A 26,492-nucleotide genomic window follows, 5' to 3' on the forward strand; every position below is an offset into this window, starting at 1 on the left:
TTTTTATCTTCGTGAGAGATGTTTTATCCAAATATTTCATTGTTTAAAATAAACTAATTTATACTTGAAATTATCCAAAATATATGAGAATAAGATATCAATTCAAAATTTTATTTTAAATCTTATATTCTCAAAATTTTTTATGAATTATTCATATTTTATAATATTATTAAGCAATATTACCTATTAATTGATATATATTTTACGATAAATAATGTAATTATTAGGCAGATTGAGTACATTCTACTTGTACTCAATTTTTGGTCTAATTATCTTCTAAGACTATACTTAATTAAAAGATAATTTAAAAATAACTCTTTGTTATTTCTTGATGAATTGATCTAAAATAATGTATCCGATCCATTTTTTCGTCCAAATTACTTTCTTTTTAAGATTTAAACCTAATATCTGTAGATAACCCAAAATCATTCTTCCTCTTTTCCTGAACCAGACTTAGATGTTTTGAAAATGAAATGGAAACAATATAATCCATTATTTTTCATTGACATAAGTTACTGAAAATCAAATTGATAATCTTCCAAATCAAAATTAATTATTGAAATAAAAAAATTATAAGAATTTTTTATGATAGACCGATAGATTTTGTTGACAAACAGAGAACAGCACAAAAATAGAATAACCAACTAAACTGAATTAACAGAATTTCTATTACTGGAATAACTAACTTCCCCTGTTCTCATCTAATTTGCTCTGCTTGTTGCTATCTCAATCATGGTAAAGAATTTTGTTCTCCATTCACGTGCTCTCATATATTTTCATTTTTTATAATCAATAATAATAAAAATTAGTAATAATTCATATAACATCACTCAAGCTATAAATATAGCCTTAAATAATGCTTCAATATTTTCTAAAAACATTAGAATAATTTCTTTAATGCCTACAAAGGTTATAGTTAATTTGTCTAAAAGTAAAAATAGAATAATTTTTTTTGTTTGAATTCTATAAGTAAAATTTACGAACTATAAAAAAATAATAAAGAATTAAGTCTGGAACTACGACACTATATTTGTTCCTTATACTTGACCTTTTGAGGATTGTTTTCTTTTTAAATTGGTTTATTTGAATACTTAAATTCATTTTGTTATTTATGATTTTTGGGGTTGGTGGAGATGATGAGATGCAGGGAGGTCCACGTGTTTTGTGTTTGGATGGCATGTAATGCATGGAACGAAGCATGTTAATGTTAGTTAAGTTAGGTGGGAGAAAGCAACAGCTTCAGTTCAAGTTTGAAGCATACATAAAGCTTGAGCAGCTACAGCTTAGATTAACCGTCAAGCATGGAAGAAGCTGCTTCAAACACCATCAAAATCTCCCAACGCACTCTCGTCTTCCCTTCTCGCACTCCCTTCTCCCAAAACCACGCCCTCCCTCTCTCCCCCCTCGACAACGACCCCAACCTCCGCCTCACTTTCCGCTACCTCCGCCTCTACATTTCCTCCCACCCCGACCCCTACGCCCTCATCTCCTCCTCCCTCTCCCAAGCTCTTTTTCACTACTACCCACTCGCCGGCACGCTTCGCTACCGTCTACATGACAACCGCCTCGAGAACTGGTGCGCTGCCGGTCAGGGAGTTCCCCTCATTCTTGCCACCGCCGCAGACATCACCCTCGAATCGGTAAACTACCTCGACGACCCGGATTTCAGCTTCATTGAGCAGTTAGTACCCGATCCGGGACCCGATGAGGGGATGGAGCACCCCTGCATACTCCAAATAACGGTGTTTGGGTGCGGTGGGTTCACGCTGGGTGCTGCCATGCACCACGCGCTTAACGACGGTATGGGCGGGAGCTTGTTCTTTAATGCGGTGGCCGAGTTGGCTCGCGGGTCGAGTCGGATATCGGTTGAACCGGTTTGGAACCGTGAGGTATTGTTGGGAGCGAGGAACCCGCCCCGGGTGGAGTCAGCGTTGGTAGGAGAGTTTCTGAGTTTGAAGAAGGGGGTTTTGCCGTACCAAGCGGACGCCGGTGATGTTGTGAGGGAGTGCTTCCACGTTCAGGAGGAGTCCTTGGAAGCGTTCAGGAGATCACTGTTTGAACAATCCGGTCTCAAATTCACCACTTTTGAGGTTCTTGCTGCTTACGTTTGGAGGTCCAAGTAAGTAGTATTCACTCTTCAATTCATCGATTACCGATGTTAAATTACAGTTATAGCCCTATAATTTGTGTCTTAAACAGGGTTAGGGCGTCGGAAATGAAGGACAATGAGAAGGTTAAGTTGGCATACTCGGTTAACATACGAAAAGTGGTAAAGCCAACACTGCCAGATGGGTATTGGGGTAACGGTTGCGTTCCAATGTATGTTGAGGTGAGTGTGAAGGATTTAATAGAGAGGCCCATTTGGGAAACAGCGGAGCTAATCAAGAAGAGCAAGAGCAACGTGAGTGATGAGTATGTTCGGTCATTCATCGATTTTCAGGCAAAGCATTATGGGGATGGGATCACGGCAGGGAAAGGGGTTACTGGGTTCACCGATTGGAGACACTTGGGCCACTCGTCTGTGGACTTTGGATCCGGAGGCCCAGTTACTGTTTTGCCACTTGGCAGGAACCTCCTTGGAAGTGTTCACCCTTGCTTCTTCTTGCCTTATTCAACTGCCACTAAGAAGAAGGGTTTCAAGGTTTTGGTCACTCTGCCTCAACCCGCTTTGCCTGTTTTTCGAGAGGATATGCACGTTTTTTCCCCCTAGCCTAGCCAATATTGGTTTCATTTCTGGACACATGAAATCTATTATAAATGTAACAATGTAATGTAAATTGTAATTGCATATAAACAATAAGAACCAAAATACAATAAATCTGAGCAAAAAAACACACACACACACATGTACCGATTCTCCACTTGACTAGCTCTATAACTCATCCTTTAACAACAACCATTCCTTCACCATCCACATAAGTAGCTGTATGTATAAGTCATACTAAAGTAGAGAAAGCATTTAAATATTAATTGACTCTAAATACCAATATGGATTAACTAAACATGTTATTACTTATTAGAACATACACACACACACATAAATATTAATTTACTTCCATTGCTTACTTCTGCCACTGAACATGTGTTATCCAACCAGATGAGGGCTCAGAAGATCTTCATCATCTAATAAGTACTGTTATTTTAACAAATCATATTACACTCTTCGGAGCTGTACAACTGAGGTGGAAGTAAATTAATTTGCTCTAGTGCTTGATACACCCTTCCTTAAAATCATATTCCATCTTCTTTATTTGTGTATGGAGAAATTATTAGGTAGTTATGGAGACAAATAAGTGTATATTTAAAACGTATAAAAATTATAATCTAAGTACAAACTTGGTATAGGAATAATAACTCACTAGAAATGTTTGGTAACCAAAGAAATCAATAAAAAATAACGAACTATAACTTGCCTTATCTAACATTTATTAATTATTGCAAGTTTTGTCTTTTTTTTTGTGTCGTTGGTATTACCGTAACTCACAAATGGCTGTAACACAAACTGCAAGTGCAAAATGCCGCCGCGACCTTTATTATTCATTTAGGACAAATATACTATATAATGATTTGGATGCCGCTTTAATTAATTGATTTAGGATAAGGCATTGTTGACGGAGCAACCTAGGCAGGGGCACAAACCTAACTCCTATTTTTATATATTTTTTTTTCAATTTAGCTGCTGAATTAAGCTAAAGCGTATTGGATATATATAACATTCATGCAAGCTTGGTAATGGTGGGTGTGGCTCAACGTTTTTTCTTTATTGTTATAGAGAAGGTCTCTCTATCCAGGCCAGTTACAAGGTAACTATTGATTAACACACTTTGATACTTTAACAATCATGTTTGTCAGCATATTTATTTATGTTCAATCTTAAAGTTTATGCATCTCATGCGATACTAGAGATATACTTCATTACCAAACACTTTCAGTTACTTCTTCTCTAATATATTTTTTTAGCATTTTCAAAAAAGCATCATATAAAATCCACCTTGACGATTTGAATTTGTTATTTTTTATCAGTATATACCAAAACTTATTGGTAATAATGAACGGTAAAGAAAAGATGAAAGAGAAATTGGAGAATTATTCTCCAACAGCAATAGCATTGCTGATAGGAGAATTGACAGCAACGGCAGGAGCAGCTATAAAAAATGCGCTATCTCGTGAAGCATGTCCATCTACTACTGCACTATTAGATGACATCATGGAGGAGCTAAGATATGGCGGCAACAACACCATTGGGGTGTTGGGACCCGATTTGCGTCTAAATGCGAATCTTGTAGAAAAAGTTGCAAGAAGGGTGGAAAATGAAGGGTTGTTTGACGCAGTTGTCGTGACAACTGTATCAAACAAGCCCAATTACAGAAAGATTCAAGACGAAATTGCTAGATCCCTGGGATTGAGATTTGATGGTGAGAATACCGGTACCGGTGTGGCTAAAAAAGGCATAAGATGGCTTCCTAAGGTATTTGGTTCAAGAAATGATAAGTTGAATGATGATGAGATTGAAAGTAGAGCAAGAAGATTACGTCCGAGGATGTTGGCAGAGGAGAAGATTCTTGTGATATTGCGTGATGTTTGCAGCAATGGTCTTGATTTGGACAAAGTAGGAATACCTTATGGAATATATCACACAGGATGCAAGTTGTTGCTTACTTCTGCTAGTGAGGATGTGCTATCCAACCACATGAGTGCTCAGAGGATTTTCACCCTCTGATTGTTATCTAATTTCATTTACGAGGAGTGTTAGGGCCAGCAATTTTTGTGATTTGTAGCTATGAAATAGTCATCAATAATGATTTTAATGGTGTGAAATTTCATCAAATGACTCACTTTTCTTTGCTGGTTACATGCTGGCCAGAATTTGAAAAAATTGCTGGTCTCCTATACTTTTCCTTTCATCTACCAATCAAACTATAATATCACTTTACAAATGACCATATATGGTAATCAAAAGCTAATAAGCAATATTTTGGGCCTATCACTATAACTTAAAGTTGATCATTTTCTTAATTAGCTAGTATACTATATAATGGTTTGGACTTGCATATTATATTCGTTTATCATCAGCTAGTTAATTAATTGGAGGCAGCCGCTTTAATTAATTGAAAATGATTTATTAGGATATGACATCGTTGACGGAGCATCTTAATTACTTCTATTTTTGTATTTTTTATTTTTAATTTAGCTGCTGAATTAAGCTAAAGCATATTATATATATAAAGTTACGGAAATGTTTGGTAACCAAAGAAAATTAGCAAAAAACAGCTATAATTTACCTTATTTAGCATTTATTAATTGTTACGACAATTAATGAATGCTAAATAAGACAAGTTCTGGCTGTATTCTTTGTCTACTTAGCATTCTCATAAAGTTAATATTAATGTAGGAGTTGGCTAGACCCCTTCTTGCTTCTTTAGCAAAATTGTTCTTTTTATAGAGAAAGTTTCTCTCTCCAGGTCAGTTACAAAATAACTACTGATTAAATGCTCATTACACTATACTACTATCTAACACTACATTATACGCATGCACTTGTTTTATTATTCTTCCTTTGTATTAAACTATTCTTCTACTTTAGCCCATGACAACAATAAAGAAGTATCGTGGCCCACAAATTCAGCCCAACAGGATACAAAAATTCAATTTTAATTTTAGTCTTTATTATCTTATCTTTATCTTATCTTTAATTGTTCTTATCTTATCTTTATTTGCTTTTATCTTTCATAGGACAATACTCTATATATATTTAGTTTTACCCTCATAGTTTACAACACACTTCAGTACAATTCAATCAATCAATAATCAATAAAAGTTCGCATTCTTTTCTTTTCTTATTCTTTCACAATTTTATCATGGTATCAGAGCCATGGTATCCTCCTTGAAGAGGATATATAAGTTATCATCTCTTCGGTGAGAAATCACCTTGCTTCTTTTTCAACTTCCTCCCACAATAAATAATCATAGATTTAGTTACATGCATCCAAGTGAAAATTCTACCACAGTTTTGATTATCCCGGTTCTTTACCAGCAATTCCGTCTGCGCCTTCTTGTATTTCATCTGCAACTTCTTCCGGGAGTTTCGTCAGTATTCTGTTTCAGCAGTTCAATTTGCATCTGTTCTAGCAGTTCAATCTGCATCTGTTCTAGCAGTTCTATCTGCACTCTTATTGCGCTCTACGCGCCATTTGAAGACCACTCTTGTTGCGCCATACGCGCCCTCTAAAGATCAATCTTGTTGCGTTTTATACGCTTATTTTTTATTCTTTTATTTTTTATTTTTTTATTTTTTTATTTTTTATTTTTTCATTTTTTTTTTTTATGAAGATCGCTGCTTGCTCTCTCTCCCTCAAGCACAGCATCTCCTTTTATGTATTTTTGCCGTCGGCAGCTCAAGCTTCGCCGCACGCAATTGTTTAAAGATCGCTGCTCAAGCACAGCATCTCCTTTTATGTATTTTTGTCGTCGGCAGCTCAAGCTCCGCCGCACGCAATTGTTTAAAGATCGCTGCTCAAGCACAGCATCTCCTTTTATATTTTTGCCGCCGGCAGCTCAAGCTCCGCTGCGTGCATTTTTTGAAGATCGCTGCTCAAGTACAGCATCTCCTTTTATATTTTTGCCGCCGGCAGCTCAAGCTCCGCTGCGCGCATTTTTGAAGATTCGCTGCTCAAGTACAGCATCTCCTTTTATATTTTTGCCGTCGGCAGCTCAAGCTCCGCCGCACGCATCTTCCTCCGCGTCACTACGTCAGAGGCGTCTTCCTCAACAATTTCATTGGAACTTATCCAAGCTGTGGATTATTGACATCTTCCATCCACCAGCTTGCGGGGGCGTATTAAACTATTCTTCTACTTTAGCCCATGACAACAATAAAGAAGTATCGTGGCCCACAAATTCAGCCCAACAGGATACAAAAATTCAATTTTAATTTTAGTCTTTATTATCTTATCTTTATCTTATCTTTAATTGTTCTTATCTTATCTTTATTTGCTTTTATCTTTCATAGGACAATACTCTATATATATTTAGTTTTACCCTCATAGTTTACAACACACTTCAGTACAATTCAATCAATCAATAATCAATAAAAGTTCGCATTCTTTTCTTTTCTTATTCTTTCACAATTTTATCACTTTGCATTTAACTTCAACTATTTCTTCACACACTGTTTATTTATATCTTAAACGTTATTTTGTGTTAAGTTGATGATATAATTTAAATATTTAGATTTGAATTTTTTTTTCCCCTCTTAGTTATCCGGAATAACTTCGTATCCAAAAATGAGTGTTTTGGAGTAAATTAAAGTTTAAATCTACCACTTCTACATAATATTTCTATAAAGCATCTTATATATAAAATCCTTTGACCATTCAAATTTGTTATATAGATTAATATATCAAAAGTTGGTAATAATGAAGAGTGAAGAAACCATAAAAGAGAAACTTAAGAATTATTCGCCAACAGCAATAGCAATTGTGATAGCAGAATTGGCAGCAGCGGCAGGAGCAGGTATAAGAAATGCGCTGTCTCGTGAAGCATGTCCATCTACTAAGGCACTATTAGATGGTATTATGGAGGAGCTAAAAAATGGCAACAACAATGTCATTGGGGTGTTATTGGGACCGGACAATCTTGAAAAGATAGTTAAAAGAAGAGTTGAGAAAGATGCAAGCTTGTTTGGGGCGGTTGTCATGACAACCGTATCAAACGAGCCCAATTATAGAAAGATTCAAGATGATATTGCCAAAGCACTGAAATTGAGTTTTGATGGTGAGAATATTGGTGTGAAGACTAAGAAAAGTAAAAGATGGCGGCTGCCTAAGGTATTTGGTTCTAAAAATGGTGGTAGATTCAATGATGAGATAATTGAAAGTAGAGCTAGAAGATTACGTCAGAGGATGTTGGATGAGAACAAGATCCTTGTGATATTGTTTGATGTTTGCAGCAATGGTCTTGATTTGGACAAAGTTGGAATACCTTATGGAACATGTCACGCAGGATGCAAGTTGCTGCTTACTTCTGCTAGTGAGGATGTGTTATCCAACCACATGAGTGCTCAGAGGATCTTCAGAGTCTAATTATTATTTGGTGAAAACTCAGGTGAAATTGACTTCACGTGAAGTTGATATCTGAGAGAGCCGTTAAATGAAAATTTATTCAAATCAGTCAAATCATCTAACGGCTCTTAGGTATCAACTTCACGTGAAGTCGATTGTACCTAAGTTTCTCCCTTATTATTTACTATTATATATTTATATATTGTTGCTCTAAATTAAGAACTTCATCGTTAGGAATGTGTAATTCGAAAGCTACTTTCTACCATCTGTATGTACTATGTTTTGCATATAAGCTAAGTAGGCATGAACCTTCTGTCTTTGGTACAAGGACAGAATTTGGCAATATTTTTATTGCGTCTATGTAGGTAATTAACATAATGTGCTGGCCATCAATCTGCATGGATATTGTTTAAGAGAAATTATAAAAAGTGCACCATGTACGTCAAGTTTCAATCACCAATCAACCACCTATACAGCTATACCCAATGAAATTATCATAGTATTGTTAGTTTGACTTTGATTTTTATTCTTTTATATGGTTTGGTCGTTTAGCGAAGCACCAAAAGTCAATTGTCTTCTAACCGTGAGTGAGAGACAAAATAAATAAATACATAAATAAAATTATTTCATTAACATGAAGTACGCCTCAATATGCAACTTATGAAGTTAATTTAATTTGGCTTCTTGGTTTCTTGGACTCTTGTAAATAAGGACCAAGTTCTTCAATGGAGAATGACTAGCATGATGCAAGTTGTTGCTTACTTCTGCTAGTGAGGATGTGCTATCCAACCGCATGAGTGCTCAGAGGATTTTCACACTCTAATTAATTATTTTTTACGTATTGTTGGCTAAAAAATGTCTGTTCTAGTTGAACTGAGGTAGTTTGACTTTTCCCTTCATTTATATTTTAAAATCATGTGATATTATAATTTTAAATAACCAATATTTTAGGCATATGATTGTAAATTAAAGTGGACTATTTTCTTAATTGTCATGATTTATCAAATTTATTTTAAACGTTAAATTATAGAATTTATAAATCTCAACCGAATGCAATGCATTCTTAATAAGTTAAAAAAATATTAAGGAGTTTATTCTTTTTATCAATACTAATAGCCAACACTTCTGTGCTAATATTTTATTTTTACATTATAAAATTTAGAATTTAGAATTTAATTTTTAATATTTAAAATTGAATAAGTACGGCTTTTGTTCGTAATATTTATACTTTTTTTAAATATTCATAATATTTAATTTGATTTAATTTTGTCTTTAAAATTTTTTTATTTTATTCAATTTTATTCTTAATATTTTCAATTTGTATCAAAGCTAATTTTGAATATTTTTAATTTTACTTCTAACGTTTTACATAAATTTAATATTTAAAATGATTTTAATACAAATTAAAAATATTAAAAATAAAATAAAATTAACATTAAAAATATTTATAAAAAAATAAAAAAATATACTTTATCTTAAATTTCGTTAATTGCTCTTAAGTTAATGTTTAAAGAAAGAAAGAAAAGGGAGATCATTGGGCTGGGTAGTAAAATACAGAGGAAAATGCTAATGAAATCCATCTTCTTATCCACAAAGCTTTCTGGCCAATAGGAGAATGACAGCTGTCGTCATTGCACAATAAGCACAAAACAGAAAGCGAAACTGAAACTGAAATTGAAACAGAAGCTGAAACTGCAACTACTCTTCTCCGAGCATGGCGTCGTCCACGCTGGGCACTTGCTCCGTTGCGCTCCTCTCTCCAACTTACCCTTCTTCTTCATCAAACCATTCCTTTCGATCTCTGTCCCTCACATCAGGCCGCAAGTTGTACGGAGGAATAGGAATCTGTCGTATCAAGGGAACCTCTCAATTTTCTGTTGCCAGCGTTGCCACTGAAGTCAACTCTGTTCAACAGGTACGTAATACCCATCACCAATTTTGAAACCTACTCCATAGCATTTTCTTTCATTCTTCTCATTCTACTTGCACCAAGTCATCCCTTACAGCGTTTTGTTCATCTTGTTGATACTTGATAGTATGTTGCTAATCAATTTCTTTCCTGCATTATTATTTACTTGTTTCATGGCAACTATAAAATTTTCATATCCAGGCTCAGAAGATTGCTGCTAAAGAAAGCCAGAGGCCAGTGTATCCATTTCCTGCAATAGTTGGACAGGATGAGATGAAGCTTTGCCTTCTCCTTAATGTGATTGATCCCAAGATTGGAGGTGTCATGATCATGGGGGATAGAGGCACTGGTAAATCCACAACTGTCAGGTCATTGGTAGATTTGCTTCCTGAAATCATGGTTGTCGCCGGCGACCCTTATAACTCAGACCCAGAGGATCCAGAGTTCATGGGCATTGAAGTCCGAGAGCGCGTGCTGAAAGGAGAGAGCCTTCAGGTTGTCTTAAGCAAGATTAACATGGTTGATTTGCCATTGGGAGCTACAGAAGATAGAGTCTGTGGAACAATTGACATTGAGAAAGCCTTAACTGAGGGTGTTAAGGCCTTTGAACCTGGGTTACTAGCTAAAGCAAATAGGGGAATCCTATATGTGGATGAGGTTAATCTTCTGGATGATCACTTGGTGGATGTCTTGTTGGATTCTGCTGCGTCTGGTTGGAACACGGTGGAGAGAGAAGGTATCTCAATCTCACATCCTGCTCGGTTTATCCTAATTGGCTCGGGAAACCCTGAAGAAGGAGAACTCCGGCCGCAACTGCTGGATAGGTTTGGAATGCATGCTCAGGTGGGGACTGTTAGGGATGCTGAGCTTAGAGTGAAGATTGTCGAGGAGAGAGCTCGATTCGACAAAAACCCAAAGGAGTTCCGGGACTCTTACAAAGCCGAGCAGGAGAAGCTCCAGACACAAATTTCCTCAGCAAGGAGTTCGCTTTCGTCTGTTCAAATAGACCAAGACCTCAAGGTGAAAATCTCAAAGGTTTGTGCAGAGTTGAATGTGGATGGTTTGAGAGGAGACATTGTCACAAATAGAGCTGCAAAAGCTCTGGCTGCTCTGAAGGGAAGAGACAAGGTGACTGCAGAGGATATTGCTACTGTGATCCCTAACTGCTTGAGACATCGTCTTAGAAAGGATCCATTAGAGTCAATAGACTCGGGTGTTCTTGTCATTGAGAAATTTTATGAGGTATTTAGCTGAGGGTGAGGGTCTATTTGCTATGGTATCTGATGAGCATATTACTACATTATTTTGAAGTTTTCCCTTTTTATTTATTTGGGGATTTTTCATTGTTCTAAACATTTGCAAGATTCAGAAACTCCATGTAAACAGGAAATTTTATATTCATCTGTGTCTGTAACTTGCTAGAGGTATTCTGCTAAGTTTATGTACCATAGTGAGGGAAATATGATTGGGGAAGTTTTAAGCTTTTCAGAGGACTCGAAAAGAGTTGAACTTTAGTGCTTGTTAGTATATGGGGGTTATAACCTTTTCGGCTGAGTTATCTACTTATTCTGTTGAATTTGGTTACATAGTTTTCTTCAGTTTGACTATTATTTTATATAAGACACAGCAAGTTCCGTGTTTGAGAGTATATGTTTGTATATGCTAGCTTTTATGATTCACTAAGCAATATCAATTTTAAAGTGTATTAAGCTAGGATGCTAACTTTCAACACAATTCCCTTATCATAAACTAGGTTAAATACCATAACATTCAACACAATATACATAAGAAAGCATTAATAACACAAAATAATTTGCACTTTGTCAGCAGGGGAATTTAGATCATGATCATTATTAAAGCTATATCACTGAAACAGTGCTTCACAAATAAGTGAGAAGTTTCTCAATTCCTCATGACCTTCCTCCAAATTCAGTTTGCTTCAATCACTTGTTTTATATTGCTCAAAAAAGGAGAGCAGGTTCATCTGAAAAATATCATACAAATTAAAAGATGTAAAAAATGGTAAAACTAAAACTACTTGGAACTATTCTGTAACATTATCATGTCGTTTTCAGTAATTCCTCCCCAGATTTTAGGCCTCTGCTCTAGAAACTCCGGCGGCCGCTGAAGTAAAACGGTAGCTGCCCTGATCAAGATAGCAGCAGTTATAGCCCATATCACATACTGTGTATTCTCAAATTCATAATCAAAATAATGTACAAGATGCTTCTCTCCCATCCATTCTCTTTCCTCAGCTCTCCTATTCTCATTCTGCATGCAAACCATGATCTCAAAAACCAAGTTCATTTGACTTTGACATGTCATAGTATACATAAGTTTTCACCCAAGAAATTAAATTTAGTACAACAAACCTTGAGGAACAACTCCAATGGAACATCAAATATTGCTTCAACTTCAGCTGAATCTAAAACCGGTGAAAATGCATCCTTGTTGGACAAAATTCCCACCACAGGTATTACTGTTATGCCATACTGCAAATTAAAATCACTTTGTAAAGTAAACAAAATTGAGGAAAAAAGAAATGCAGCTAAATTTCTAGAAGTGCATACCTTAGTATGAAAGGGTTCAAGAAGAGTAATAACAGAAACAAGAGAAGGGTCCAATCCAATTTCCTCCTTAGCCTCCCTCAAAGCGGTTTCTACATCATCAGCATCACCTTCTTCCCTCTTGCCACCTGGCAGAGCAACCTCACCTGCAACAACCAACACAAACCCATTTCAGCTAGGGCGAGAAAGAAACAAACTTTGCAACTTTGAGGTTGAAAATTGAAAGCGATCAAACCGGAATGGCGTGAGAGAGAAGAAGCCCTTAAAGTGAGGATCACTCTAAGATTCCCATCGGAACCTTCGAAGAGACAGATCAGAACCGCAGCTCTCTTGGTCGGTTTCGAGGTGAAATGGCTGCGCTTCAAGTTGTGGGGGTTGTTGGTTATGGAAGGTTGGAAATGATGAAGCAAAGCTTGTAGTCTCTGTGAACCTCGTACCTCAGCACTGTGTGATTCCATTTTCCCCTTCCTATGTTTTCTGCTTTCCATGTTGTTCTTATTAGATTCCAAATTTTGTGTTTTTGAGTTTAAAGTATAAACTTGAGAGTTCTTTTATCGATGGCATGCAAGACAGGAAATCAATTTTTAGTGGTTTATTGATTTATTCTATTGCTTCAGAAGACAAGATTAGTTTGATATTTGGTACGAAACCGAATGCAGTTAATCTCCACTTTCCTTTTTGAGTTTTCCTTTTTCCTCTCCCCATTCTCTAAAACTATAGGAAACATTTTAAATGCACCGGGAGTACCGGTGCACCAGTTGTTTTAACCGTTGATTTCAATTAATATATATTATATATATTTTTTAGAAAAGTATAGGGTACCAACATATTATCTACCAATGCCAACTCTTATTTATAATTGTGTTTCATGGAAGTGTGTTCGTAGATGTGTCTAATAATTAATATATTTTAAATACATATATAAAGAGACACATCCAGAAAATATATCTATAAAGACACTTCTATTAAACACAGCTATAAAAAAGACATTTTTATTAGACACATCCACAAACACACTTCTATGAAATATAATTATAAATAAGAGTTGGTAGAATTTGGCAGATATGATGTTGGTAACGTAGCGGAACCGATATTTTTTATATTTCAGATCACCATTGAGTCAGTTTTGAAACGTTAGAGATTTAAATAAGACGATTGAAACGTTAGGGACAATTTTGGGACTTCTCCCTTGGGACAAAAACGATACTTTACTCAAAAAAAAGTTTTACATGATGTTGTTATGTATCATATTTTCCAATTGATCAAATATTTTTATCGCATCATAAATATATGATAATCGATTTGATTGTTGAAGGTGTGCACATAACATTTTTTTGTTAACAATTAAAAAAAAATTTCAAAATAATTACACATTTTAAAAATTAAATGAACTTCAAATTATGGCAAGTTAAACATCAAGTCAAACAAATTACAAAGGCAACTATATATCTAGAATCTAGATCTAGGAATCTGACTCTCCTATTGAATCAAAGTTGTAACCAACAACAACATGCATGAGAAGACAAAACTCAAAAGTACCTTCTACTCTTGAGCCCTGCAACACTTGCAAGAACTTCTCTCTAAGTGAAAAAAGGACAATCTGAGATAATAGAACTGAGGAATGAACTTCCAAGTGCTGTGCTATATAACTACCCTTTTCCTTTCCCAATGAATAATCCAATAAACGTTGAATTCAATGAATTAAAGTATCCTTGGTTACATCCCTAGGAATCATTATAGGATTGAGCTCCAAGAAAGCTGGTGGCCGTTGATACACAACTGATGCAGCCCTTATCAACATGCCAGCTGTTAAACCCCATATGAGGTATTTCTTGTGCTCAATTTCATATTCAAATAAATGTATCACATACTTCTCTCCCATCCATATCCTCTCTTCTTGTTTCCTCTTCTCATCCTGATCAATGTAAGATAATCATTAGATTTATATAAACTATAAGACTTTAATTGTTATAAAATCTGAATTTTATATTATCATCTAATAATAAAATCTAAATTGGACCTTGAGAAACATTTCCAAAGGTACATCAAATACAGCTTCTACTTCAGCAGGGTTTGGAGCTGGCTTGAATGCTTTTTTGTCATGAAGTATGCCAATGACAGGAACCACTATTATGAGGTACTGCAAAGGAAACAAAAACTAATGAAAATACAACATAGATTAAACAACCAATCTGCATTTTCTGAAAGATTATTAACTCTTTTACATCATAAAATATTTACAAGTCTTGAAAGCTTCGCAGACTTTGACCAAATATTGAACAAATGAAAACAAGAAACTAAGGGTGAACTCTCATGAATGTCATTTCTTTGAACATCAGAGATCAAAGGGAATTCATACCTTAGAGAAGAATGGTTCAAGAAATGTAACAACATCAACAAGTTGAGGGTCCAACCCAACTTCCTCCATTGCCTCTCTTTTTGCAGTGTCTCCATCATCATTATCACCTTCTTCTGCCTTACCACCAGGCAAGGCCACTTCACCTGCAAGTGATATAGTCCCTCATGATAGATATATTTTTGAATAACTATAAGAAAATAAATATATACCCTTTATTAATATATGTTAGCTTTTGGTCTAGTGGTAAGCATTTTTTGATGATTTTGAAGTCCTGTTTAGTCACTTTCCTCTTTTTTGAAAAGCAAACATGATCACATAAGTGTCCTTCCATATTGTGTGACAAACTGAGCTTACCTGAGTACATAGAGAGCTTGGAAGATCGCTTGGTGAGGATCACTCGTAGTTCCCCTGCGTCGCCTTCGAAGATGCAGATCAAAACAGCAGCTCTCTTGAATCTAAATTCTCCTTGGTTTTGAGCAATTGCAGTGGCTGATTCCGGGAAACCGACTCGGGAAACAACCTTGCCTTTGCTTTCTTCCATGATCTTTTCTAACATGTCCTCAGAGAATGGTGGGGGCTTGTGAAGTCTGAGCCGTTGTGCCAAGGCTAGGAGCCTCTTCTGTCCTCCATTGTTATTGGAAGGATCCATGAACTTTGAGGGGGAGAGAAAGAAGCTATGCTGATGCTATTTCAAAATGGAAACCATGAATGTTAGTTAAGTAGCACTACCATAATATCATAAATGTGCTGAAAGCCTGAAACTGTAGAAATTGATGAAATTTTATGGTAGCTTTGATTGGATGATCTCAATGGAAACCTGTTTTTGGAGACAAATATTAATTTTCTTTAAAGTACAAAAAAGTGTCATAAGAAAACCACCGACATCTAAATTTTATTACGGTGCCAAATTGCCATTAGTTTGAGCTTAGTTGTTTATGATTGATCATGAATAATGAGAAATTAAATGCAAGAAACTTTCCAGCTACCGAAGGAATTGGAATGCTGAATATGAATGTAGTACTGAGTATTTTCAATTCAAACGATTCTCTAATATCTTCTAGTTTAGAAAATATTCTTGATACTGCCTCATTCGCTTGATATCACATGAAAATTCTTACCTTCTGACCAGATTTGTGGTTTTAAAGTTGAGTTGTACAACTTTTACAAGATTTGAAATCCCAAGATTCAGAACTGATCTAGTACATATAAAAGTCTAAATTTACAGTATGATCAATAATGTTATTGTATCCTATAATGATGTCAATCATTTGGTGAGAAACATTCATGATTTTTATTTCATTTATTTTATTTTATTTATTCATGATTGAACTACTAGTATCTTTATTGCAAAGGTAGGCTACAGCCTCCATCCTATTACCCTATTGAGTAGACACTGGCCACCATTTTTGTGAACCTAAACCATGCATGTATACATTCACAGTACTCAAATAAGTTGCATTGTTGACATTGAATGGCATGGTGGCAATTTCGCACCCTTTTCATATAAATAGACAATAAAGTTAGATCGGTGGCAGTTTGGCATATTAATGATTATTCTATTTTTTCTTTTGTCTGATTATTAATGGAAGGCAACAAGGCCTGAAGAAGATCACACCCCTGATTATTATCTCACATGAAAGTGAAAATGGAGTAACCATGGTGATAAAGTAATAAGAATTTAACAATGACATGTAACATAATATAACACTGTATCACAAAAATGGAACCAACATGTAAGATAAGCACATCTGAAAATGATAATAATAAACCAAACTAACAATGGTCCCATCTTAAAATTTTTATATTACAACAGCAGATGGGGGAATATCAGATACTGTTCCTATCTACAATGTGTCTCTTGGTTGAATATACAAGACTGAGAAAGATAAACAAAAGGAAAAGCAATCAACAAACCACACCCAAATGCTGGTCCATTAACCCATTCTCCAGATTGTTCTGAATTTGTCACTTTTTCATATGCACAAATTGAAGCAATCCAATGAATAAATAACATAACTTTTTTTTACTTTCACTTAATGCACATCAACAAATTGAACTCAATTTTAAACAGCTCAAGTTCAATAGGCTTGATACTTAGAGCTTGCACGCTTTGCCTTAGCAACCACTAGTGAGAACTCACTGCACTTTTCTGCACCACAGTTACAGTTTTTTCTGTTGTTGGGTATGACAATCTCCTAGCTTTTGCAGACCCTTTAGCATTTGCCAAAGGAGGGGTCCCTTTTGGATTGGTGGAAGCTGGTTTTGCCAAAACAGGTGTTTTTGGTGTTGATGTCTTCTTATCCTTCTTATTCTGAGCTTTCTTTGCATCACTGGACACAGTGGTAACACGGCTTTCCCACGGCCGAGCAGCGATCCAGCGTGCCTTCCAGCTCCAACCCCAATTAGCTTTACCAAGTTCACAGTTTCCTAGCCCTTGGCTCTGACTACAGTTGGCCCTCCACTATGATTCACAAGAAATTCATTTGACTTTCAGTCTGAACATGCAAAACTAGATAATGGGACATTTCTTAAGATCATAACATACCTGATGAGAAAAAGCATATGCCATAGCTCTTTCACGCTTGACAGCTGCTTCTTCTCTCTGATGTATCCTTCCAACAACTTCCTCCATGGTTTCAGAACCACTACACCATTCAACCTGTAATTTGATACATTAACTGAATTGATTCAAACAAGTTCATGTCTCTAGAATAGTTACTTAAAAAGAAGAAAGCAAGTCCATAAGTTACCTCTAGATCATGGAGCTTTGCCTCAAGTTTAAGCTGAGATTCTAGTTTCTTCCGCCTGATCCTGTCTTCAGTCACCATACAGATTCTTCGAGCTCTAATCTCAGTCTGTATCTTGCTCCATGAATGAAGGTAAGTTATAGCAGTATTGGCTTGCTTTTTAACCGAGTAACTCTGTGTTACAATTTGCAGTTTTGTGATACCTTTCAAGCGGCGTAGAGCCTTTCTAGCCTGAAAAGTTTAAAAGTCAGCATTCACAATAAATAAAGAAAAAACCAGCAGATGATATTCTCAAAGCTTTACCTTATAAGCCCGGAATGCAGTCTGGATTCTTGTTGCAGCAATAGTTTCAACTGACCCAATATTTTCAGCTTTAGCACCATTTGCTAAGTCACTAGAGTCTCTTCTTGTACAATCATTTGAGTTCAGTGCACTTAATTTCGCTGAAGCTAAAGTACCCTGTCTCAAGTTGTGACCACATATGAAGATAGAATCATACTTGTTAGGATTTTCCCTTAGGGGCATATTGCAGTTACAATTGTTTAACTATTATACAAGACTTCTAAACCAAATTTGGTTTTGAATTCCTGTCATCATAGTACCACGAACACGAAATCTACCAGTATATATGAGTAAGATATATGGAAATCAATATGCAGAAACTAATTTGGTTTCTCAGTTCTCATCAAAGCATTTGAAAAGATGATAGGAATTGCACTGTACCTTTCCTTTCTTGGGTTTTCTTTCTTTTGATTTTCTCGAAATTAATGTCTTAAACCAATCGCCTGAACCCATTCTTGATGTATGATAACTTGTCTCAGATCAACATACTCCTGGGAGTATTATAAATACAAGTCATTAGCATATTCCTATGTATTGTTTGTATACAGGTTCAGAAAAATTTTACAGCTCTCAAGACATGGAAAAAGTATGCATAAAAACATAACAGATGCTGAATTTTATCAGCATACTTTAAGAGATTAGAATAGCATAAATCATAGTTTCTTGTAATAAGCACAACCATTAACAACTAAACTATGAAACTAATACTTTGATCTAACAAACAGAACAACAAAAACACGGATCAAACAAGTCTTTGCAAAACCGAAAACAACTAAGTACAAACATAAGCTTAATTTCCCAGGAAGTAGCAAGCTGACCAAGAATCCATGCGAGTCAACCCAAAAAAACAAGCATGTAAAACAGCAAGAGCAACATAAGACAGAAGAAGAAACAAAAGAAGCATATGTGGAGATTGAGAATGACATACCAGACTAGAAGAAAGTGGAAAGTGTTGAAAGGAGGACCCTTCCTTTTTTCCTGAACTGGCCAAACAAGTTATGTGTGTAGCAAAATGATATGAGTTTTAGAGTAGAAGTAAGAAAGAAGAAAAGGAGAAGGCAGAGAGAGAGAGAGAGAGAAGGGTCAGAAAAGAGAATAAAAGGGTTGGTGTGGAATGTGGATTGCCATGGCCCAATACCAGCTTTAGTTCCCTTGTCTCTGACGTTGAACTTGACAAAACTACAATTAAAAATAAGAAAAAAAAAAACAAACTTTTTTCTCATGTGAAAATGTCATGAACCAAAGGAATTCAGGGAAGGAGAAGAATGAAGAATGCATATCTAAACGTAGAACAGTGGGTTGGATTTTTTTTATGGTGACAGCTGAACAAACAAGGATAATAAGAACATGATGCTGACGTCTTTGTCTTCCCTCCATGTTATATATACTTTGTGCTCATTTGCATCGTGCAAATATAGTATATCATTTTTATTTTTTTATAATAATTGTATAATAACTCATAATTAAACATTTTTGTAGAAAATTTACAATTATGATATATCGAAATTAAGTGGAAATTGATTTTTACTAAACGTGCGATGAATGTTCTAATAATGCGTTATTTAATTAGACGTGAGGTACACTTTTCAATAATGGGTATGAGGGTATCCAACAATTTTTATAAAGGAAAAGAAAACTAATAAAATGGTCCCGGCGAGGCTCGAACTCGCGACCTTCGGCTCATAAGACCAACGCTCTAACCAACTGAGCTACGGGACCGTTTGAAATTTAATATTTAAGATTTTTATTATTGAATGTAACAATTACTAATAGCAAATTACTAAGCCACAATAATTTCCTTGTTTATTTCAATTATGGGAAACTTGCAGAAGAAAAAATAGTCGTCGGGTTCTCTCATTTCAAGTATTAACTAATTTAATTTGTAGTAGTCATTTCCTATTAGCATTGATCCATTTAGTTTAGATTCCCTAATCCATCCGCAACATACGGGTTTAGTTTAGTTCTGAGTCACAAAACACGCATACACCAACCATGGCTATGGTTGGGAATGGGACCATGTAACGCTAATACTAATAAGTAATGACATTATTGAAGTTAGGAGTTTTATTAGTTTTCTTTCTCATGTCCATGGACCAACCAATATAATCCAATCCTTTCAAAACCACTACTAACTTGTTACGAAAGCTACCTCTTACTTGTCTTCAGATCTTGATTTTTTATTTTGATTTTGATTTATTCATTTATGCAAGTGGCTCTAGAAATTCAAATCGATGTCATTTTGACTTTTTTCTTGAGCTTTTCTTTTCACAAAATTTATTTCTATCATATTAGTAAGAGGAAGAAGTTATCTATATCGTCTTTATGTTTGATACCTACATTGAACTTAAAATCATCATGTATGTATTCATCATAATTTAGATTTATAGTAATTTTTTATTATAAATATATTAATAAAATTTTAATTATTATCTTCTGACGGAATAAGTTGGCAATTATTCTTCGTCTAGTAAGTGCAATATACAATTATGAATACATAATTTATTGTTTACGTACATTTATGAAATATAATCTTAAGTCTCTCACCAATTATTTTATACAGTACATTAAATAGAATATTTTACTTATATAAATTATAAATCATACGATATATTTTGTCTGATTTTCGTATACGTATATTTTAATATAAATCCGATCCTAAAATCCACATTTGCGTTAAAAATTTAAAATACAGTATTGATACGAGGTCAATCATGTAGATTATAATAAATAGTATTGTGGCGATGATGGATAAGAATGGATGTCTATTAATGAACAATTCAATTTTCTTATGTTGAAAGAAACAGGTTTTTATGTTAAAAAAAAATTAATGAAGTTTGAAAAGTAAATTTTGTATGCCTATCAAAATATGTACGGAACAAAAGGAATATATACAAACAATAACAAAATAGTTTTCTCTTTCTTTATATTTTCAAAATACTCTCGCTCTTTTATACACTTTACTATATATATATATATATATATATTATTTTTATTATATTGAAATAGTAATTATAGTAAATATTACTACTAAAATTATTTAATTATACTTCTTTATTTTATATATATTATTTCTTCCTTATTTATTTATTTCTCAACACGTTATCAGCATGAGACTCTGATCAAATTTTAGAAAGACTCAAATAACAAATTTTCATTATGTCGAATATCTCTCATCTTGAATTCAATGCTCTTGATATATTTAGAAACAAATATTTATCATGATACTAGATGCTGAAATCCATCTTGATTCAATGGATCTTGGAGATACCATTAACATTAAGGCTGAAAATAATACATCTCAAAAGGATCAAACTAAAGCCATGATATTCCTTCGTCGTCATCTTGACGAAGGATTGAAAAATAAATATTTCACATTAAAAGATCCTGCAGATCTGTGGAAAGACCTTGAAGAAATGTATAATCATCAAAAGACGGTGATACTTCCTCAAGCCCGATATGAATGGACGCACTTGTGCCTACAGGATTTTAAATCTATAAATGAATATAATTCTGCAATGTTTCGAATCATCTCACAAATGAAATTATGTGGGGAAAAGATAACTGATAATGATATTTTGGAGAAAACATTCTCAACCTTCCATGCCTCGAATGTGCTCCTGCAGCAACAGTATCAAAAAAAAGATTTAAAAAATATTCTAAGCTAATTTCTTGCTTTCTTGTTGCTGAACGTAACAATGAGTTACTCTTAAAAAATCATGAAGCGCGCCCAGCTGGCGCGCCCCATTTTCTGAAGTAAATGTGGCAAATCATTACTCCAAAAGAGGTAAATGACAAGGTTTTAGTAACAAGAAAACTTATGGAAGGAAAAAGAATTACGTTCACAAGAAAGGATCTCACCAGAAGTGGGATAAAGAAAGAAACTTTGGACAAAATAAATCAACAGAGGATAAGTGTTTCCGTTGTGGTGGAAAGGGTCATTGGTCGCGTACCTGTCGTACCCCAAGGCACATATTCGATCTTTATCAAGCATCTTTGAAAAAGAATGACAAAAGAAAGGAAACAAACTTTGTTTCAAATGATGTTGAAAATTTCGCCACTCGTTATGATGTATCTGATTTCTTTGAAGATCTTGAAAGAAATATTGGTCATTTGATCAATGATGGAATAGTTTAATATGTGAGATTGTTAAGTATTCATGTAAATAAATAATGTAAGAAATTTATTGTTAAGTTTTACTTTCTATGTATTTAAGTTTCAAATATGATGTATATAAATAATGAAATAGTAATGTTCATGAATTTTGAAATCATTAAATGTACCAAGTTTTAAAATAATAATAGTGATAATAGTGATAATAATAAAATTTTAGTATATAACATTATGTATAGTGTTTCTTAGAAAAAAAATTTCAATCAAGAATTCAATTTGACTGTGCATGTATTACTACTCATTTTATTATTATTTATCTTTGAAGAAAATTGCAAGGATACATAATGAAGATGTATGCCTTGCGGATAGTGCAAGTTCGCACACCATTCTCAAAAGTGATATATATTTTACTCATCTTGTGCCAAAAGAAGAATATGTAAATACTATTATTGACTCATGCAATATGATAGAAAGCTCCGAAAGAGCTATAATTTTGTTTCCTGGAGGAACAAAATTCATAATAAATAATGCACTATTATCTACCAAGTTTCTGAGAAATTTGTTGAGTTTTAGAGATATTTGCCGAAATGGATATCATATTGAGACAATAAATGAGGAAAATCATGAGTATTTATATATCACAACTCATGATCTAAATAAAAATGTTATATTAGAAAAGTTACCCTCACTCTCATCTGAGTTATATTATACCAAGATTAGTGAAATTGAATCACATGCCATTGTAAACCAGAAGTTTACTAACCCAAATGAATTCATAACTTGGCACGACCGATTGGGTCATCCAGGAACAACCATGATGCGGAGAATTATTAAAAACTCCCATGGACATTCACTAAAAAACCAGAAGATTCTTAAATTTAGTGAATTTTGTTGTGCTGCATATTCTCAAAGGAAGTTAATTTTAAGTTCATCACCAGTAAAGATTGAATTTGAGTCTCCTGAATTCTTAGAAAGGATTCAAGGTGATATATGTGGATCTATTCATCCACCATGTGGATCTTTTAGATATTTTATGGTCCTAATAGACGCATCTTCGAGATGGTCACATGTGTGCTTATTGTCTTCTCGCAACCTGGCGTTTGTGAGATTACTTGCTCAAATTATTCGATTAAAAGCACAATTTTCAGAAAATCCAATCAAAGCAATTCGTCTTGATAATGCTGGTGAATTTACTTCCCAAGATTTTGATGCTTATTGGATGGCTAATGGAATAAGTGTTGAACATCTAGTAGCTCATGTTCACACACAAAATGGGTTAGTAGAATCACTTATTAAACGCCTTCAATTAATTGCTAGACCCTTATGAGAACAAATCTCCCAACTTTCAGCTTGGGAGAATGCTATTTTACATGCCGCAGCACTTATTCGATTGAGGCTAACGAGTTATCATCAGTTCTCTTCTATACAATTAGCTTTTGGCTAGCAGCCAAATGTTTCCTATTTAAGAATATTCGGGTGTGCGATATATGTTCCCATTGCACCACCTTCTCGCACCAAAATGGGACCCCAAAAAAATTGGGGATATATGTTAGATATGATTCTCCCTCTATAGTAAGGTATCTTGAGATACAAATTAGGGATGTATTTAAAGCGCGATTTGCAAATTGTCATTTTGATGAATCAAAAATTCCAATATTAGGGGGAGAGAATAAGATTCATGAAAAGGAACTTAATTGGAATGCATCATCCTTGATGCATTTGGATCCTCGATCAGGGCAATGTGAACTAGAAGTTCAAAAGATTATACATTTGCAAAAAATAACAAATGAATTGCCTGATGCATTTTCCGATACAAAGAGGATAACCAAATCTTATATACCAGCGAAAAATGCCCCAATTCGAATTGATGTCCCAGTCGGACAAATAGCTGCTGAAGCAAATTCACGCCAGAAGCGTGGCAGACCTATCGGTTCCAAAGACAAAAATTCTCAGAAAAGAAAAGATGTAAATACTATTCCTGTTGAAAAAGACATAGTAAAAACACCTGCAGTTGTCCAAAATTTTGATATAGTTTTAACGCCAGAAGACGTTCATGTACCTGAAAATTGTGAAAATGACGAGATCTTGATAAATTATGTCTTTACAGGAGAGAAATGAAACCGAAATAAGACAATTGTCAATGAAATATTTGCATATAATGTGACATTAAATATTATGCATGAAAGTAAGGATCTTGAACTAAGATCAGTCGAAGAATGTCGACAAAGAAATGATTAGCCAAAATGGGAAGAAGCCATGAAGGCTGAGTTAGACTCACTTGTAAAACGTGAAGTCTTTGGACCTGTAGTCCGTGCACCAGAAGATGTAAAACCTGTTAGATACCGATGAGTATTTGTGAGAAAACGAAATGAGAAAAATGAAGTTGTACGCTACAAAGCTCGACTTGTAGCACAAGTTTTTTCATAAAGGTCCGGTATAGATTATCAAGAAACATATTTCTCTGTAGTGGATACAATAACATTGCGTTATTTGGTCAATTTATCCGCATATCATAAACTACATATGCATTTAATGGATGTAGTAACAGCCTATTTATACAGATCATTAGATCGTGATATCTATATGAAAGTTCTTGAAGGACTAAAGATATCTAAACCATCCAATGAATATTCACAAGGATTATACTCAGTTAAATTGCAAAGATCTTTATATGGTCTAAAGCAATCTGGACGAATATGGTATAATCATCTTACTGAGTATCTGGCCAAAAACGGATTCAATAATGATGATATCTGCCCATGTGTTTTCATAAAGAAATCTGGATCTGGGTTCATTATAATTGTTGTGTACATTGATGATTTAAATATCATTGGGACTCTTGAAGAGATTCCAACAATTATAAAAATTCTGAAAGAAGAGTTTGAGATGAAAGATTTTGGAAAGACTAAATTTTGTCTCGGTCTGCAGATCGAGCATATAAAAAATGGGATCTTTATTCATCAAACAACATACACAGAAAAGATCTTGAAAAGATTTTATATGAATAAGTCACATCCCTTGAGTACCCCAATGATCGTAAGATATTTGGATGTGGAAAAGGATCGATTCCGTCCTAAGGAAGAAAATGAAGATATCCTTGGTCCTGAAGTACCATATCTTAGTGCCATTGGAGCGCTAATGTATCTTGTTAATAATACACGACCCGATATATCATTTGCTGTGAATTTACTAGCAAGATATAGTTCCTCTCTAACCAGAAGACATTAGAGTGGAATCAAACAAATCTTCCGATATCTTCATGGAACGGTTGACATGGGATTGTTTTATCCATATGGATCCAAGTCACCACTAGTTGACTATGCAGATGCTGGATACTTGTCTGATCTATACAAATGGAGATCTCAAACAGGATACCTATTCACATATGGTGGTACAACTATATCATAGAAATCCACGAAACAGACGATAGCGGCAACCTCCTCTAATCATGCTGAAATACTAGCAATACATGAAGCAAGTCGCGAGTGTTTTTGGCTCAAGAGTTTGATCCAATATATTCTGTCATCATGTGGACTGATTGATCATAAGATAGCTCCAACTATCCTGTTTGAGGATAATACAGCATGCATTGCCCAACTTAAAGGTGGATACATCAAAGGTGATAGAACAAAGCATATTTCTCCCAAATTTTTCTTCACTCATGATCTTCAAAATTAAGGGACAATTGATGTCCAATAGATCCGCTCAAGTGACAATCTGGTAGATTTGTTTACAAAGTCATTCCCAAAATCATCCTTTGAAAATTTGGTACATCATATTGGGATGCGTCGATTTTGAGATATTAAATGATGTCGACAAGAGGGGGAGATTGTCCTCTTTTTTCCTTGATCAGGTTTTTTTTTCATTGGATTTTTCTTGACAAGGTTTTTAATGAGACAGTCCCTATCACAAAGGATATTGTACTCTTTTTTTTTCACTAATATTTTTTTTCAATTGGTTTTTTTTTTAATAAAATTTTAATGAGACATAATTCTAAATGGACATCCAAGAGGATGTTGTGACGAGGATAGATAAAAATGAATGTTCATTAATAAACAATTCAATTTTTCTATGTTGAGAGGAACAAATTTTTATATTAAAGAAAATTAATGAGTTTTGAAAAACAAGTTTTGTATGCCTACAAAAACATGTACGGGACAAAAAAAATATACACAAACAATAACAAAGTAATTTCCTCTCTCTTTATACTCTCAAAATATCCTCTCTCTTTTATACACTTTACTACATATATTAATTATTTCTATTATATTAAAATAATAATTATAATAAATATTACTATTAAAATTATCTAATTATACTTCTTTATTTTATATATATTATCTCTTCTCTATTTATTTATTTCACAACAAACTGAAATGTTTTGCATCGGTTTGGTTC

General features: G+C 34.4%; 7 protein-coding genes and 1 non-coding gene across 10 annotated transcripts; 4 read left to right on the forward strand and 4 right to left on the reverse strand.

The window, feature by feature from the left end:
- The first annotated feature begins 1,260 nt into the window (after positions 1-1,260).
- On the forward strand, positions 1,261-3,294 carry LOC107624420 (HXXXD-type acyl-transferase family protein). Its single transcript, XM_016326914.3, has 2 exons — positions 1,261-2,119; positions 2,200-3,294. Exons 1-2 carry the CDS (start codon positions 1,302-1,304, stop codon positions 2,708-2,710), a joined length of 1,329 nt encoding a protein of 442 aa, XP_016182400.1. The 5' UTR covers positions 1,261-1,301; the 3' UTR covers positions 2,711-3,294.
- Positions 3,295-3,710: 416 nt separating this feature from the next.
- Positions 3,711-4,720, forward strand: LOC107619960 (uncharacterized). Its single transcript, XM_016322187.3, has 2 exons — positions 3,711-3,803; positions 4,024-4,720. Exons 1-2 carry the CDS (start codon positions 3,733-3,735, stop codon positions 4,718-4,720), a joined length of 768 nt encoding a protein of 255 aa, XP_016177673.2. The 5' UTR covers positions 3,711-3,732.
- Positions 4,721-7,283: 2,563 nt separating this feature from the next.
- On the forward strand, positions 7,284-8,081 carry LOC148578975 (disease resistance protein SUMM2-like). The gene is made up of 2 exons (XM_088487854.1): positions 7,284-7,297; positions 7,391-8,081. Exons 1-2 carry the CDS (start codon positions 7,284-7,286, stop codon positions 8,079-8,081), a joined length of 705 nt encoding a protein of 234 aa, XP_088343980.1.
- Positions 8,082-9,705: 1,624 nt separating this feature from the next.
- CHLI1 (P-loop containing nucleoside triphosphate hydrolases superfamily protein) lies at positions 9,706-11,617 on the forward strand. Its single transcript, XM_016325531.3, has 2 exons — positions 9,706-9,975; positions 10,171-11,617. The coding sequence occupies exons 1-2, from the start codon at positions 9,775-9,777 to the stop codon at positions 11,221-11,223; spliced, it is 1,254 nt and encodes a 417-aa protein (XP_016181017.1). The 5' UTR covers positions 9,706-9,774; the 3' UTR covers positions 11,224-11,617.
- A 75-nt stretch (positions 11,618-11,692) lies between these two features.
- On the reverse strand, positions 11,693-13,240 carry LOC107623325 (nudix hydrolase 15, mitochondrial-like). 2 transcript variants are annotated; one of them, XM_016325532.3, is made up of 4 exons: positions 12,772-13,240; positions 12,540-12,682; positions 12,342-12,461; positions 11,693-12,240 (listed from the first exon to the last, which is right to left on the reverse strand). In XM_016325532.3, the coding sequence occupies exons 1-4, from the start codon at positions 13,022-13,024 to the stop codon at positions 12,004-12,006; spliced, it is 753 nt and encodes a 250-aa protein (XP_016181018.1). In that variant the 5' UTR covers positions 13,025-13,240; the 3' UTR covers positions 11,693-12,003. The 2 variants fall into 2 exon arrangements, with proteins under 2 accessions (XP_016181018.1, XP_088359541.1); XM_088503415.1 differs by having other exon boundaries at positions 11,814-12,115; positions 12,772-13,172.
- Positions 13,241-13,933: 693 nt separating this feature from the next.
- LOC107622079 (nudix hydrolase 15, mitochondrial-like) lies at positions 13,934-16,163 on the reverse strand. Of its 2 annotated transcripts, XM_016324000.3 has the most exons (5): positions 16,014-16,163; positions 15,250-15,580; positions 14,896-15,038; positions 14,557-14,676; positions 13,934-14,451 (listed from the first exon to the last, which is right to left on the reverse strand). In XM_016324000.3, the coding sequence occupies exons 2-5, from the start codon at positions 15,542-15,544 to the stop codon at positions 14,230-14,232; spliced, it is 780 nt and encodes a 259-aa protein (XP_016179486.1). In that variant the 5' UTR covers positions 15,545-15,580; positions 16,014-16,163; the 3' UTR covers positions 13,934-14,229. The 2 variants fall into 2 exon arrangements, with proteins under 2 accessions (XP_016179486.1, XP_088359550.1); XM_088503424.1 differs by lacking the exon at positions 16,014-16,163 and having other exon boundaries at positions 15,250-15,991.
- Positions 16,164-16,629: 466 nt separating this feature from the next.
- LOC107623698 (protein IQ-DOMAIN 9) lies at positions 16,630-19,392 on the reverse strand. Its single transcript, XM_016326046.3, has 6 exons — positions 18,913-19,392; positions 18,366-18,475; positions 17,946-18,101; positions 17,646-17,873; positions 17,441-17,554; positions 16,630-17,356 (listed from the first exon to the last, which is right to left on the reverse strand). The coding sequence occupies exons 2-6, from the start codon at positions 18,435-18,437 to the stop codon at positions 17,021-17,023; spliced, it is 906 nt and encodes a 301-aa protein (XP_016181532.1). The 5' UTR covers positions 18,438-18,475; positions 18,913-19,392; the 3' UTR covers positions 16,630-17,020.
- Positions 19,393-19,629: 237 nt separating this feature from the next.
- On the reverse strand, positions 19,630-19,703 carry TRNAI-UAU (transfer RNA isoleucine (anticodon UAU)). Its single transcript has one exon. It is a non-coding gene; the product is annotated as a tRNA-Ile (tRNA).
- Positions 19,704-26,492: the final 6,789 nt, after the last annotated feature.

This window comes from Arachis ipaensis, chromosome B10 (genome assembly GCF_059453495.1).
Source record: "Arachis ipaensis isolate K30076 ecotype BB chromosome B10, ASM5945349v1, whole genome shotgun sequence".
Lineage (NCBI taxonomy): Eukaryota > Viridiplantae > Streptophyta > Magnoliopsida > Fabales > Fabaceae > Arachis > Arachis ipaensis.

Excerpts from the sequence above, each read along its gene's own strand:
- LOC107619960 (XM_016322187.3), top strand. The coding sequence starts at position 3,733 with ATGGTGGGTGTGGCTCAACGTTTTTTCTTTATTGTTATAGAGAAGGTC. Across the intron at positions 3,804-4,023 it reads CTATCCAGGCCAGTTACAAG|TATATACCAAAACTTATTGG; the intron begins GTAACTATTGAT and ends ATTTTTTATCAG.
- CHLI1 (XM_016325531.3), top strand. The coding sequence starts at position 9,775 with ATGGCGTCGTCCACGCTGGGCACTTGCTCCGTTGCGCTCCTCTCTCCA. Across the intron at positions 9,976-10,170 it reads AAGTCAACTCTGTTCAACAG|GCTCAGAAGATTGCTGCTAA; the intron begins GTACGTAATACC and ends TTTCATATCCAG.
- LOC107623325 (XM_016325532.3), bottom strand. The coding sequence starts at position 13,024 with ATGGAAAGCAGAAAACATAGGAAGGGGAAAATGGAATCACACAGTGCT. Across the intron at positions 12,683-12,771 it reads TTCTCTCTCACGCCATTCCG|GTGAGGTTGCTCTGCCAGGT; the intron begins GTTTGATCGCTT and ends TGGTTGTTGCAG. Across the intron at positions 12,462-12,539 it reads TTGAACCCTTTCATACTAAG|TATGGCATAACAGTAATACC; the intron begins GTATGCACTTCT and ends TTTAATTTGCAG.
- LOC107624420 (XM_016326914.3), top strand. The coding sequence starts at position 1,302 with ATGGAAGAAGCTGCTTCAAACACCATCAAAATCTCCCAACGCACTCTC. Across the intron at positions 2,120-2,199 it reads GCTTACGTTTGGAGGTCCAA|GGTTAGGGCGTCGGAAATGA; the intron begins GTAAGTAGTATT and ends TGTCTTAAACAG.
- LOC107622079 (XM_016324000.3), bottom strand. The coding sequence starts at position 15,544 with ATGGATCCTTCCAATAACAATGGAGGACAGAAGAGGCTCCTAGCCTTG. Across the intron at positions 15,039-15,249 it reads CAAGCTCTCTATGTACTCAG|GTGAAGTGGCCTTGCCTGGT; the intron begins GTAAGCTCAGTT and ends TATCACTTGCAG. Across the intron at positions 14,452-14,556 it reads CTTTGGAAATGTTTCTCAAG|GATGAGAAGAGGAAACAAGA; the intron begins GTCCAATTTAGA and ends TACATTGATCAG.
- LOC107623698 (XM_016326046.3), bottom strand. The coding sequence starts at position 18,437 with ATGGGTTCAGGCGATTGGTTTAAGACATTAATTTCGAGAAAATCAAAA. Across the intron at positions 17,874-17,945 it reads CTGCATTCCGGGCTTATAAG|GCTAGAAAGGCTCTACGCCG; the intron begins GTAAAGCTTTGA and ends TAAACTTTTCAG. Across the intron at positions 17,357-17,440 it reads CATATGCTTTTTCTCATCAG|TGGAGGGCCAACTGTAGTCA; the intron begins GTATGTTATGAT and ends TGTGAATCATAG.